At 46.8% G+C, this 11,529-nt stretch overlaps 1 protein-coding gene and 1 long non-coding RNA gene across 2 annotated transcripts in view; one reads left to right on the top strand and one right to left on the bottom strand.

Moving 5' to 3' along the window:
• Window positions 1–1,745: 1,745 nt before the first annotated feature.
• On the bottom strand, window positions 1,746–6,821 carry LOC144327506 (uncharacterized). Its single transcript, XR_013392576.1, has 2 exons — window positions 6,730–6,821; window positions 1,746–5,965 (listed from the first exon to the last, which is right to left on the bottom strand). It is a non-coding gene; the product is annotated as an uncharacterized LOC144327506 (long non-coding RNA).
• ADAMTS5 (ADAM metallopeptidase with thrombospondin type 1 motif 5) overlaps window positions 6,386–11,529 on the top strand; it is a 52,546-nt gene continuing 47,402 nt past the window's right edge. The window contains exon 1 of the mRNA XM_028726979.2: window positions 6,386–8,179. Coding sequence (XP_028582812.2) covers window positions 7,094–8,179 — 1,086 coding nt within the window. The 5' untranslated portion in view covers window positions 6,386–7,093. The remainder of the gene's footprint in view (window positions 8,180–11,529) is intronic.

The raw sequence follows: 11,529 nt of genomic DNA, 5'->3' as shown, positions 1-11,529 counted from the left end.
GAGATGGATAGCTCATAAATATACTTTGCATGCAGAATATCCTGCTTAACCTCTGACATCTTGAATTAAATGGATCTCAAGAGGGGCTGAAAAATGCCTCCACCTGAGTCCATGTCAGTCCTAGTAGACAAATATTGGGCTAGATCGTTGGTGGGCTATTTCAGGATATCTCAGAAGCTTCATATGGGCATTGCCATTATCTTTGTGTTTCTTTCACATGCTCTGAAATGAGCTCCAAATTATACATCACAGAGAAGAGGATAGAAAATGGTGGTAGAGGGAAAGGCTTCCTACAAAGAGAGAAAAGATGTTAAGAGAGAAAAGTGGATGGAGAAAAGAGAAAAGATCAGGAAAATGGTACTGTGGGAGAAGTAGAAGATTGGAGTCAACAGGCTATGTGGAACAGAAAGGCTAAGAGTGAAGGGAGAAGAAAAATCTCCAGAAATTTTCACAGGAAAATGTCTTGTGAGAAATTTTTGCTCAGCTCTAGAAAATGTTGAGCAAGGAGGACCAATGGCCTGCTTTGGTACAGGGCAACTTCATATATTCATGTAGGCTGTGTCTGGAAGTTATGCTGAATGCACATAGAGGAGATGTGGTCACAGGCGCAATCCCACTTCACACCCATTTGCACATAAACATGATCAGTCAGCACCAGCAGTCATTCCACTTTTAAGGGTTAAGGCTTAACCCTTGCTGTGATGGCACTCTTGAAAGCAACACAAAAAAGTTATTGGCCGTTCTGAGTTTTGAATGCCCTTTTCAAGGAATAGTAGCCTCAAGGGCTACTATTTGAACTGCACTTGGGCCTAGTTACATTTGTCCTGCCTTGCTACAGATACATTAACCATTGCAGAAGTGGCCCTTAAATGGCAGGAGAGAGATTAAGGAAACGTTTGCTTCTCCCAGAGCAAAGTCTTCTAAAGTTTTTGACCTCTGCATTTTTGTGAAGCAACAGCTGGAAACTACATTATCTATATCTCTGTATAGAGATATATCTATAGATATCTTGTTTTTACAAGAAGTTTCATATATTTTTAAAAGGGAACAGTTAACATTTTACTCTTCCCTTGATATTCTTGCTGTGGTTTTGGGAAGAAAGGGTAAGGGTCCAAAAGCATCCGATACTTCCTGTAGTCAGATGTCTCCACCCAACATGTGTTTTAAACACGTTTCATATTAGGTTCAGTGGTCAAAAATTACCCATTTATTTTTCACTGTGATTTATGTGAGTTCAGCAGTTGCATTAAACCTAGAAAATGGTGTGATGTGAGGCCTTTATAAAATACACAAGACTTCATGCACTCTACACACACACACACACACACACACACAGGCATGTGGATTTTTTTAAAAAAAACTATCTTCTTTGGAAGGCGTATCAATTAAACTATTATACTGGGGATATTTGTGCCATAAAATTTCAGTATTTCCCATTGCTGCTGATTTCTGAAGCAAAGCAGAAACACGTTAGAGTGCTTGGATTTTCAACCATCTTTTTTCCCCCTTTGTACCCACAATTTCATGGACAGGCTCTTCCTGATATAACACACCAGTAAAACCAATTGCCTTTTTTATGACCCAGCTTCTGCACTGACCCACATACAGCTACTTGCCTTAAGAGGACATATGACGCTCATGTAGGTTTTCAGCCTGCTGAAACCGTTAGACATACGTTACACACACACACACACACACACACACACACACACACACACACACCCCACTTACAAAAACACAACGGCTAAGCCAAAGGCGTTTCCTTTACTTCCCACGCTGCTCTCCTTCAGGAAGATATCACAAAGAAAAGCAAAACTTTGCTTCTTAAAGCTGCAGTGCTCCATGCAGGGCAAAAGGAAAATCCTCTTTAACATGAAGCAAAAGCAATTCACTGCATTAATTATAAATGAATATTTTTAGATGGGAAAACTACATTTTGGAAACTTTCCTCAGTCATGCTGTGGTATGTGTGTGCTTGGATGTGGTGGTGGGGGGGGGGAGTCGGCTGTAGAAGCCCCTGCTGTGTCTGCTGAAGGTGTGAGCTGTTCTGGAGCTATCGCTGGTGGTATTCCTGTCGGCAGCAGAGAGCACATGCCCCTCAAATGTGGTGCTTCAGGTGCAGGGCAGAGCATGCCTGGCCAAGGGTCAATGGAGTCTAGGCTGGCCCACCTGCCTTGACTGACAGGGGTCAGCAGGGCTTCAGATATGGCAGTACCTCTGTCTCTCCCCCAGGACAGAATTAGAATTGTTCTGCAGATCACTGTAGCATTCTAGTGTGGTGGTGCTGTGGTCTAAACCACTGAGTCTCTGGGGCTTGCTGATCAGAAGGTTGGCCGTTTGAATCCCTGTGGTGGGATGAGCTCCCGTTGGTCTGTCCCAACTCCTGCCAACCTAGCAGTTTGAAAGCACACCAGCACAAGTAGATAAATAGGTACTGCTGTGGCGGGAAGGTAAATGGCGTTTCTGTGCGCTCTGGTTTCTGTCACAGTGTTCCATTGCGCCAGGATCGGTTTAGTCATGCTGGCCACATGACCCGGAAAGCTATCTGTGGACAAACACTGGCTCCCTTGGCCTGAAAGCGAGATGATCACTGCAACCTCTAGTCGCCTTTGACTGGACCTAACCGTCCAGGGGTCCTTTTACCTTCTAGTTATTAACGCTGTTTTACAGCTGATCTGTAAGACAGGCTGGTATGTAAGGCACGTTTTCTGAGTTTGCTTGATTGGGTCAACAATTCCTTTTGTTCTGGTCACATTTCTTCATTGTGGTGTCCTAGTCAAACTATCACATAAGACAATGCAACTTCTGAAAAGACCGAGACTGATATAACATAGCAAAGCACATTGTCAGCTCTCTTGCATCTTATGGCAGTGACAGCTTTGCAAAACCTAGGCTGCTTGGTTAGAGCAGAATACAATTTAAAAAAAGGTTTTTATTCATGTTAAGTAGAATAAGGCCTGTTTTGCAAGAATCTAAACAAAAGAAAAAAATATATCTATATTGGTTCCCATGTTACTGTCCCGGTGCTGATTCTAACCAGTGTGGTGATCTAATAACAAAGAGTAACTTATACCCTTCGGCTGTCAAAAGTACATGTAGTTCCAACCAAGGCCCCACTTGGGTTTTTTTAAAAAAATGTAACTCATGCGATCTCAAGCTATTCAAGGATTTGGGGCTTTGTACCTTTGAGCTGAGAAAGGTCAGCCCTGTGATTTCCAGGTCAGAACTATCTGACAAGGATTTGGTGGTGTGGTAACCTGAGAAATGTTAAGAAGGGAATGCTGTTAAGAATAAAGAGGGCAAGAAGGACAAACACTGAAAAGAAACTATTATATAATGATGTATTATAGTGGGCCTTGACAAATCTCTCCACCAACAGCTATTCTTTATGGCAAGGCATATTACTGAGGTAGTCTCCATAGTGCTGAAATACTGTTCTTTTGAACAGCGATCTATATAATTATGTACAGGTCTTGCTACAAAGTTTCTGTGGGGTCGGTCATGATAGTAAATGCCATATTTGCTACAAAGTGTTTGGCCTCTTGAAGCCTCCTAATCTCTCAATAAAAGGATCTTTGTTACGACCACGGCATGTAACTGAGGTAGCCTCCTTAGTGTTGTTCTGAACATAAATCTATATAATCCTGCATGGGTCTTGCCAAAGAATTTCTGTTAAGGTTAGAATCTATCAGTTCTCAGTTCAGACCCAGCTACGACCTCCTCCCCTTCTGCAGCAGCATTTTTAATGGTAATTTACATTGGGTTTTAATTGCTGGGAACCACTCTGGCAAGCTAAAAATCAAGCAATCAGGCTTAATCCTTTGTCTTTTCTTTGTTAAAAAAAAAAAAAGATGACCTCTAGAATCATACAGCTACAATAAAATCTTGCCAGGAAACTCAAACTACTGATTCCCTTCCTGATGAACCATGGCCCACTTCAGGTGTTTAAACATGCAACAATAACAAGGATGTAGGGGCTTGGATTCACTCAAGCATTCCATGTGTGCTCCTATCTTTCTGTTTATTGCAATATTTTGAAGGGAGCTTCCAAGCACATTTAGCTGGAGACTGGGAAGTGTAGGGGGTGGAGGCACACACCTGCCTCCCACAGTTTGCTCTTGTGTGTCTAAAGAAGTCTATGGTTTGCTGTTACAGCCCAGTTGGGTGTATTATAGTTTGTACTGCAAACCAGGGCTTGCAGGGAAAGCATAAACTACAGCTTGGCAGTTCAGATATAGACAGCAGGAAGCAGGAAGGTAGGGAAGTGATCACAGCATGGGAGGATAGGAGGGAGTGGGAGTCAGGAGCATGAAGCTTAAGCCTCAACCCACACTCATTCGCATGACTCCAAGACAGGGTTTGATACTATGTCTGAACTAAGCCAGGAGCTCCTGTTCAGCTAGGAAAGTTATATATATATATGGACAATCCAAAATGAATACAGGGGAAATGCTGAATCCTTTCTTGTTGCGCTAGAGATTCCAGAATAATAGAGAAGGCCAAGTGTAATGTTCCCAACTGCCTGTCCTATGATCACAGCCCAGGTCCATCGGGACTACTCAGAGTCTGTACACTGGACCTTGGTTTCTTTGCTGCAATCATGTGGAGCTATTTGTTCTGCTTGCACCTTTCAACAAGCTCCCTGCTTGTAGCCCAGTGTGGTCTGTGATGGGATAGTGGCATAGTAGCCTTAGGCTGCAATCCAATGCACACTTTGCCTGAGATTAAGCCCTTATGGCCTTACTGAACTCAACCGGAGGACTTACTTATGAGTAGACACGCATATTCACAGCTTCACTGTCAACAGGACCAGGTACCCTTTTCCTTTTTTTTAAGTGACTTGAGGTTGGGACTGCTAATTCAGAATGCCAGTCATGAACCATACATTAATTTGTTAGGAGGCAAATGTAAGGGACTTTGAAGAAGTGCAAAGAGTTGGGGTCAGAGTTCTTTCTACTTGGTCCTTTCTAAAAGTAAAATAGAATTGAAACACTGATTATCTTAGCCAAGACATTGTCACATTTATGTTTCACAGGCCACAATACTGTATACTTTGTATACGGTTTGGTTGATAGAGCTCATGACACTTAATATCAGGGTTGCCCCACGTTGGGCAAAAAGATTCCTGCATTGGAGGTGGTTGAACTAGATTATCCTTGCTGTCCTTTGCAATTCTATGATTCTGTGAATAAAAATAAGGTCATTATCTTTCCCAGACAGAATTCTTTTCTACATAGGTGATAGAGTCCCATTATTTACATAGCCTCTGAAGCTGCAGAGCTCCAACAAGCACAGCAAACACACACATACACAACCACGAATAGGACTCCTTGTTTACTCCTGTGAAACTTGTCCACTTTGGTACCTCATTTGACCAGATTAGCAGGAATGATGGCCTGGTTGCCTTTTCACTTGTCACATCCACTTCTGTAAAGAGGCAGTTCTATCTTGGCTTCTTCCTTTGGGACTGCAGAGAGCCAGTCTGGGTGGAATAATGAAATTGGCAGTCAGCTGAGACTATGTGCCCGTCTGTTGGGTCACCAGGGCAGGGGGACATGGGTTAGGCCGAGCAGAAGGTGGGAAGGCGTTTTCCTTCCCAAGACTGTGGTAAGAGTTAACTCTTCCTAACCTTTTCTGCCCTTCTCTTGGGCGTGGGAGGAAATTACAGGCCTTGGAGACTAAGTGACAGTTGGCTTGGGATAATGACAGGCAGGCTTGCCGTGAGAATCCAGGCGATAAAGATAAAAGGAAGGGGAAAGGGCTCGGCTTTTTCTCCTGTTTGCAGAGAAGTGGCAGCTGCTGCCCTGGGCAGGAGCTGCAGGACAGAGCAGCGCCCCCTCAGCCTTCCTTGGTGCCGTCGCAGCGGCTGCTGCCTCTGGTGCGCTAACCATTCCCTCCTCGCCCTGCTTGCCGCACGCCAGGAAAGTGCCGCACGTGTGTTGTTGTCTTCTTCCCTACCGGGCATCTGCCGAAACGGCGGCAGAAGAAAGAAAGAAAAAGTTTCAGGAAGATCCAGCCTTTTCCTGTCCCTATAAAGTTGTCTCATCACCCGCCCAATAAAGACCTAAGTGCCATAACAGGATCAGGGGCCAACCTGGCAGGACACCGGGGGAAGAAAGCGAAAGGTTGTAGCAAGTAAACAGGGCTGGTGAAGAAATCTCAACCTTTTACCAGGGGACGCTGTGGCTTTAAAGGATTCCGAGAGGCGATCGGGTGGGTTTCCTCCCCCGCCCCGCTTGAACAAACGTCCCCTCCCTGCTCCGTTGCCTCGCTCGCTTTCTCACCTCCGCGAACCTCCCCCGCCCCGTCCTTCTTTCTTCCTCCCCCCTCCCCTTTTCAGCGGTCCTCTCCCCCTCTCCGCTCTCCGCCCCCCCCCCCCGCGCGCTCCGGTGTCTGATTAAACGAGAAGGAAGTGTGGGAGTGGAGGCTGCGAAGCTCTCCCTTTAAGAGGCAGCCTGCAATGACGAATTGTTGAAATTGCCATTGCAGGATGGCATTCCACTATAAATTCATTGTTCCACCTCCTCTCATCTTCACAGCTCTCGCTCTTCTCCTCTTGTTCACATCGGCGGACTGGGGATAACGCCGCCGCCACCAAACACCCATTAAACTCGGAGAGGGAGGAGGGGGAACCTTGAGGATCTGGGACCTTTCTCCCACCCCCTGGCCGGCAAGGGAGGGCTTGTTTTCTCCTACCTCTCTCTCTCACACACACATTCACTCACTCACTCTTTCTGCCGTCCGCCTCTCCAAACCAACTCATCAACCCAAAAAACAAGGGGACGGAGGAAGCCGGCGAGACCCTCGGAGCTGTGCCAGAGCCGACCTCGCTCCCGTCGGATGACTCGGTGGCCGAGAGAGCGAGCGAGAGAGAGCGAGGCGCCAAGTCCCAACTTCGCCGATGCCTCCTGGCTGCTGCGAGAGCCGCGTCTCCCTCCCACCGATGCGCGCTTGACTCGTCCGGCGAAGACTTCTCCAGCCTTTTGTTTTCCACCAGCCTGTCCCGTTCGCGCCCCGATCTGCCCGATCTCCCGCCCGGATCGCCGACCCGGCAATCGATTATCCGTCTGCTGCTGCTGCTGCGGAGCCCACCATGCTGCTGAAGTTGCCTTGCCCTCCGCTGCCGGCGCTGCTGCTGCTTGCAAGCTTGCAAGCGGCTGCCTCGGCCGCCGGAGTTTCCCCGGCAACTTCAGCACCTGCCTATGATAAAGCTGTGCAGCTCTCCAAAGCAGCAGCAGCAGCAACGCCGCCGGGCGCTGCGCCCCCCTTCTTCGTCCCGGAGCAGCAGCAGCTACGCGGGTCCAGCGGCCTCGTGGAGCGCGTGGACCAGACGTACTCGGGGGGCGGCAAGGTGGGCTACGTCCTGTACGCCGGCGGGCAGCGCTTCCTGTTGGACCTGGAGAAGGACGCGCTGCTGGGCTCCGCGGAGCAGCTGCTCCAGGGCAAGGGGCGCTGCTACTACCGCGGAACCGTGGATGGCAGCGCGCAGTCCTTGGCCGTCTTCGACCTTTGCGGCGGCTTGGACGGCTACTTCGCGGTCAAGCACGCCCGCTACACCGTGAAGCCGCTGCGTCTGGCAGACGACGGCGGGGAAGGGGCCGAGGAGGAGGAGGAGCCCGCCCGGGAGCGCATCTACGACGGGGAGTCCGCGCGGGTGGCGCACCTCTTCTCCAAGGAGCACTTCAGCTTCCAAATGGTGCCTTCTCGGCCCAGCTGCGAGACGCGCGGCTCGCCCAAGGTGCCCTTTCTGGACCAGAAGAAGCTGGGCCTGCGGCAGGAGGAGACGGATTTCACCACCAGGGCGGCGCTGTCGGGAAACTTCTCCCCGCCGGCCGGCCTCCGAAACAGAAAACGGCGCTCCATCTCGCGGGCCAGGCAGGTGGAGCTTCTGCTGGTGGCCGACGACTCCATGGCCAAGAAGTACGGCAAGGGTCTCCATCACTACCTGTTGACCTTGGCCACCATTGCCTCCCGCCTCTATGGACACGCCAGTATTGAGAACCACATCCGCCTGGCGGTGGTGAAGGTGGTGGTGCTGGGGGACAAGGAGAAGGGCTTGGAGGTGAACAAGAATGCGGCCACCACCCTCAAGAACTTCTGCAAGTGGCAGCACCAGCACAACCAACTGGATGACCAGCACGAGGAACATTACGACGCTGCCATCCTCTTCACCCGTGAGGTAGGTTTGGGAGGAGGCCGTGGCTGAGGGATCCCGCTCAGGCCTCCGCCAGCCTTGCGGAGCTGGGTTCATCACCCTCAGCTTCATTCTTCTGCTTCACTGCAGGTGTGTTGGACTTGATGACCTAAGAGGTCCTCTCTTGGGCTTTATGAATGTATGTGATTGTATTGCTGCTGTCTTTTTCTTTCTTTCTTTTAAAATTCATCTCTGGCTGTAAATGTCCAAAGGTTTTGTAGATGCTGTCTTAAGAATCCAAAGTGCTACTGAAAACACCTGTTTGCCATTGGGTTCAATATCACTAATGCTAAGGTGGTGTCACATCAGGTTTAGTAGATACTTGAGGTTCCAGTAATAATTCCAAGCATCTGCTAGGGAGCCTGAGTGAAAGGGGAGATGATAGATAGATAGATAGATAGATAGATAGATAGATAGATAGATGATAGATAGATATAGACATATGGATAGGGAAGCCCAGGGTGCTTCCACACAGCAGCTTATTGTCGACTCGGTGTTGCTCCTGTGCCCAAGTTCTCCACAGCATTCATGTGATGTCCTCATCAAAAGGTGTCCCCTGTTATTTTCCCATTTATTGTAGGCTTACTGTTCCTGCAGAAAACTAAAGTTTTGCTTGGTTTGTTTTTTAAAAAAATCATTGGAAATAGTCACTCTGGATTCAGTGTGGAAGGGGGAGGATAGGTTGGCAATTGAATGAGAATATCACATGTGCAAAAGTTGCATGCATGAGCAGTGTTGGGTCCACAATGAACTGTTGTGTGGAAGTGCCCTTGTTTCCAATCAAAATAACAAGCAATTGGGTCATGTGTCCATTTGAGATGCAGCATCCTCCTGCACTCATTGCACTAACCATGAGATGTTTCTCCCACTGGTGCACAGATTGGAAGTAGAACCGTTGGAGCTCTGTATGCTGATGGTGAAGAACTGATGCAATTCATGTTGCAGCAAAATCAGGATCTTAAACAGGTGTTTGTAAACACAGTTGCCAACCAGAGGTTTTTGGAAATTATCAGGCCATTGGTCCATCTAGTTCAGTACTGTCTACACTAACTTGCAGCTTCAGGGTTTCATACAAGGGTCACTTCCCAGTCCAATGAGGAGGTGCTGGGAATTGAACCTGGGACCATTTGCATGCAAAGCCTGTGCTCTAACCACTGAGCTATGACCTATCACAGCAATTATGGTCTTTAAATCCTGCCCTGTGAGCAGAAACTTGCCTTCTGGCTCTTCTGTGCCAAAGACATCCCTGACACCTGGTAGTGCAGAGAGTAAGTATGTGCATTGCTCATCTTTCAACTAGCTCTTCCAAGATTCATGTCCTCATTCCACCTACAACCTGTTAACTTTCTCATAAGGCTGTCATGTGTCCATAATTTGCATAGAATAACCGTTAGGAGATTCTTATTATAGGAGAGCAAGCTGTTAGGATTTAAAATAAATAAATAAAAGTAAGTTTTTTTCCTATTGATGTTGCTCCTGAACAGCAATGAATATCCCTCTATTAAGATGACGCAACACATTTCTAGCCAAACGTATACCCAGTGCTGAAGCTCACCTAAATTTTCTGTTGGGTGGTGGTGGAAATGAACCCGTTTAAGTAATAAGATAAGGCACTGGTAGGCTTGCCAATCTTTCAGTGTATCTACCAGATGAGAAGAAGAACTATGAACACCTCTGGCTCAAATCCCAGTCTGACTCTGTTGAGATTAGAGGGAAAGGAAAATGTGTGAGGTGGCCTCAGGGAGCTCACAACTTCCTTGCTTAGTTGCTGGTAATTTAACATGGCATTTCCAGCATGAAAAGAAAGTAGCAATAAAACCGGAGAGGCGCAACATGTGTGGCTCAAGAGAGGGGAACGTAAATTCAAACCACATGTAAACATAGCTGCAGAAAAGTGGTGCACCAAGGTAGGCGAGGGGTGGGGCTCTAATGCCTCGTTATCCACAGCGTGGAAATTGGTCTCCTAATCTGTTAGAATTCTGAACTGGCAAGGGTTCTCCATACAGCTTTCTGGATGAGTGCTGAGTGATAATCCAGCAGCATTGGCTGAACTAGGTAAGGGGAGTGGTTCCAGAGGAACATGTGACACTGTTTATGCAGCAGAACATTTCAACATGAATGTCCCCTTCAGCATGTTCTTCCGCTTTTCCTTCTTTAATTCAGAAAAACACATAACTTTCCATTAGAGTTCCCTTCCTCCGCTACATCACAAGAGTGCCAGGAAAAAGAGAGGCTTGGGATAGTTTGTGGAATGAGTTACTCCAGTGAAGGAGTAAGGAGAGAGACAGAAAAAGCCCTCGTATGTTTATTTATTCCTCCAAATACTTGAAATATTATGGTGTTCCTGTCGTGCTGCACTTGTGCTGTATGTTCTCTCTGTTGATGTCCAAAGCCATTTGTTTTCAACCATGAACTCAGGAGTCTCCTGAGTTCAACCCAGATTTTTATCAACAAAAACAAAATCTGACATGCTTTTCTAGGCTCCTTTGAGACTAGCTTCCCTCAATCTGATTCTGCAGCTTATATAAGCAAGCCGTTTGATGGTCCACCTGATTTTAGAAAATTGCTTTGGAGAGAACAGAGCTTGACAACTTGCATTTTTCTCAATACAGTCGCACACATATGCATGCACTAGAGTTTCCCAGGGAAAGGGATCTAACAAGGTGGCAACTCAGTACTCTTAAGACAAGTTTTTAATTACTGCACATCAGGGATGACCAATGTAGTGTCCTCCTGATACTTAGCAATAGCTTTTAGGAGCAGTCCATATTACCAAAGTGGGATGATCCACTTCAGATATATAACCAATTCAAATAGACATATAGATAGACAGCCATTATACCTTCAGAACATGAACTGGATGTGTACATGGTGGAATAGTCATATGAAATTGCCATCTAGAGCACAAATCCTTTGTGTATAAAATCAGCAAAGAGCGTTGTGGCACCTTAAAGGTTAACACATGCCATCAGCTTTCTTTCTTGGACTAGAATCCACTTTCTCTTCTGATGAAGTGGACTCTAGGCCATAAAATCTTACATTGTAATAAATGTGTTTGGTGCCACAGCAATCTTTTTAGTTTTTACTGCAACAGACCTATACAGCTACTCTTCTGGATGCTTTGTGCAGATATTACCACATGGATCACGGTGCACAAGCTAGCTGGCCCACACAAGTTGTTTGTCTTTTTTTTTGTTCAGTCCTTGAAGAAGGGTAGAAATGGACTGCTGACTTATTGATTTGTGTTGTAATGCACCAACTTGTAATGAAGAATTTGTGTGGGCCTTTCATTGGGTATCTACTGTGATGCTCAACCCTTACTCAACCTTACTAAT

This window comes from Podarcis muralis, chromosome 4 (assembly GCF_964188315.1).
Source record: "Podarcis muralis chromosome 4, rPodMur119.hap1.1, whole genome shotgun sequence".
NCBI classification, from domain to species: Eukaryota; Metazoa; Chordata; class Lepidosauria; order Squamata; family Lacertidae; genus Podarcis; species Podarcis muralis.
Note: the sequence above shows the minus strand (reverse complement) of the source record. Positions and strands in the feature narration are given on the sequence as shown.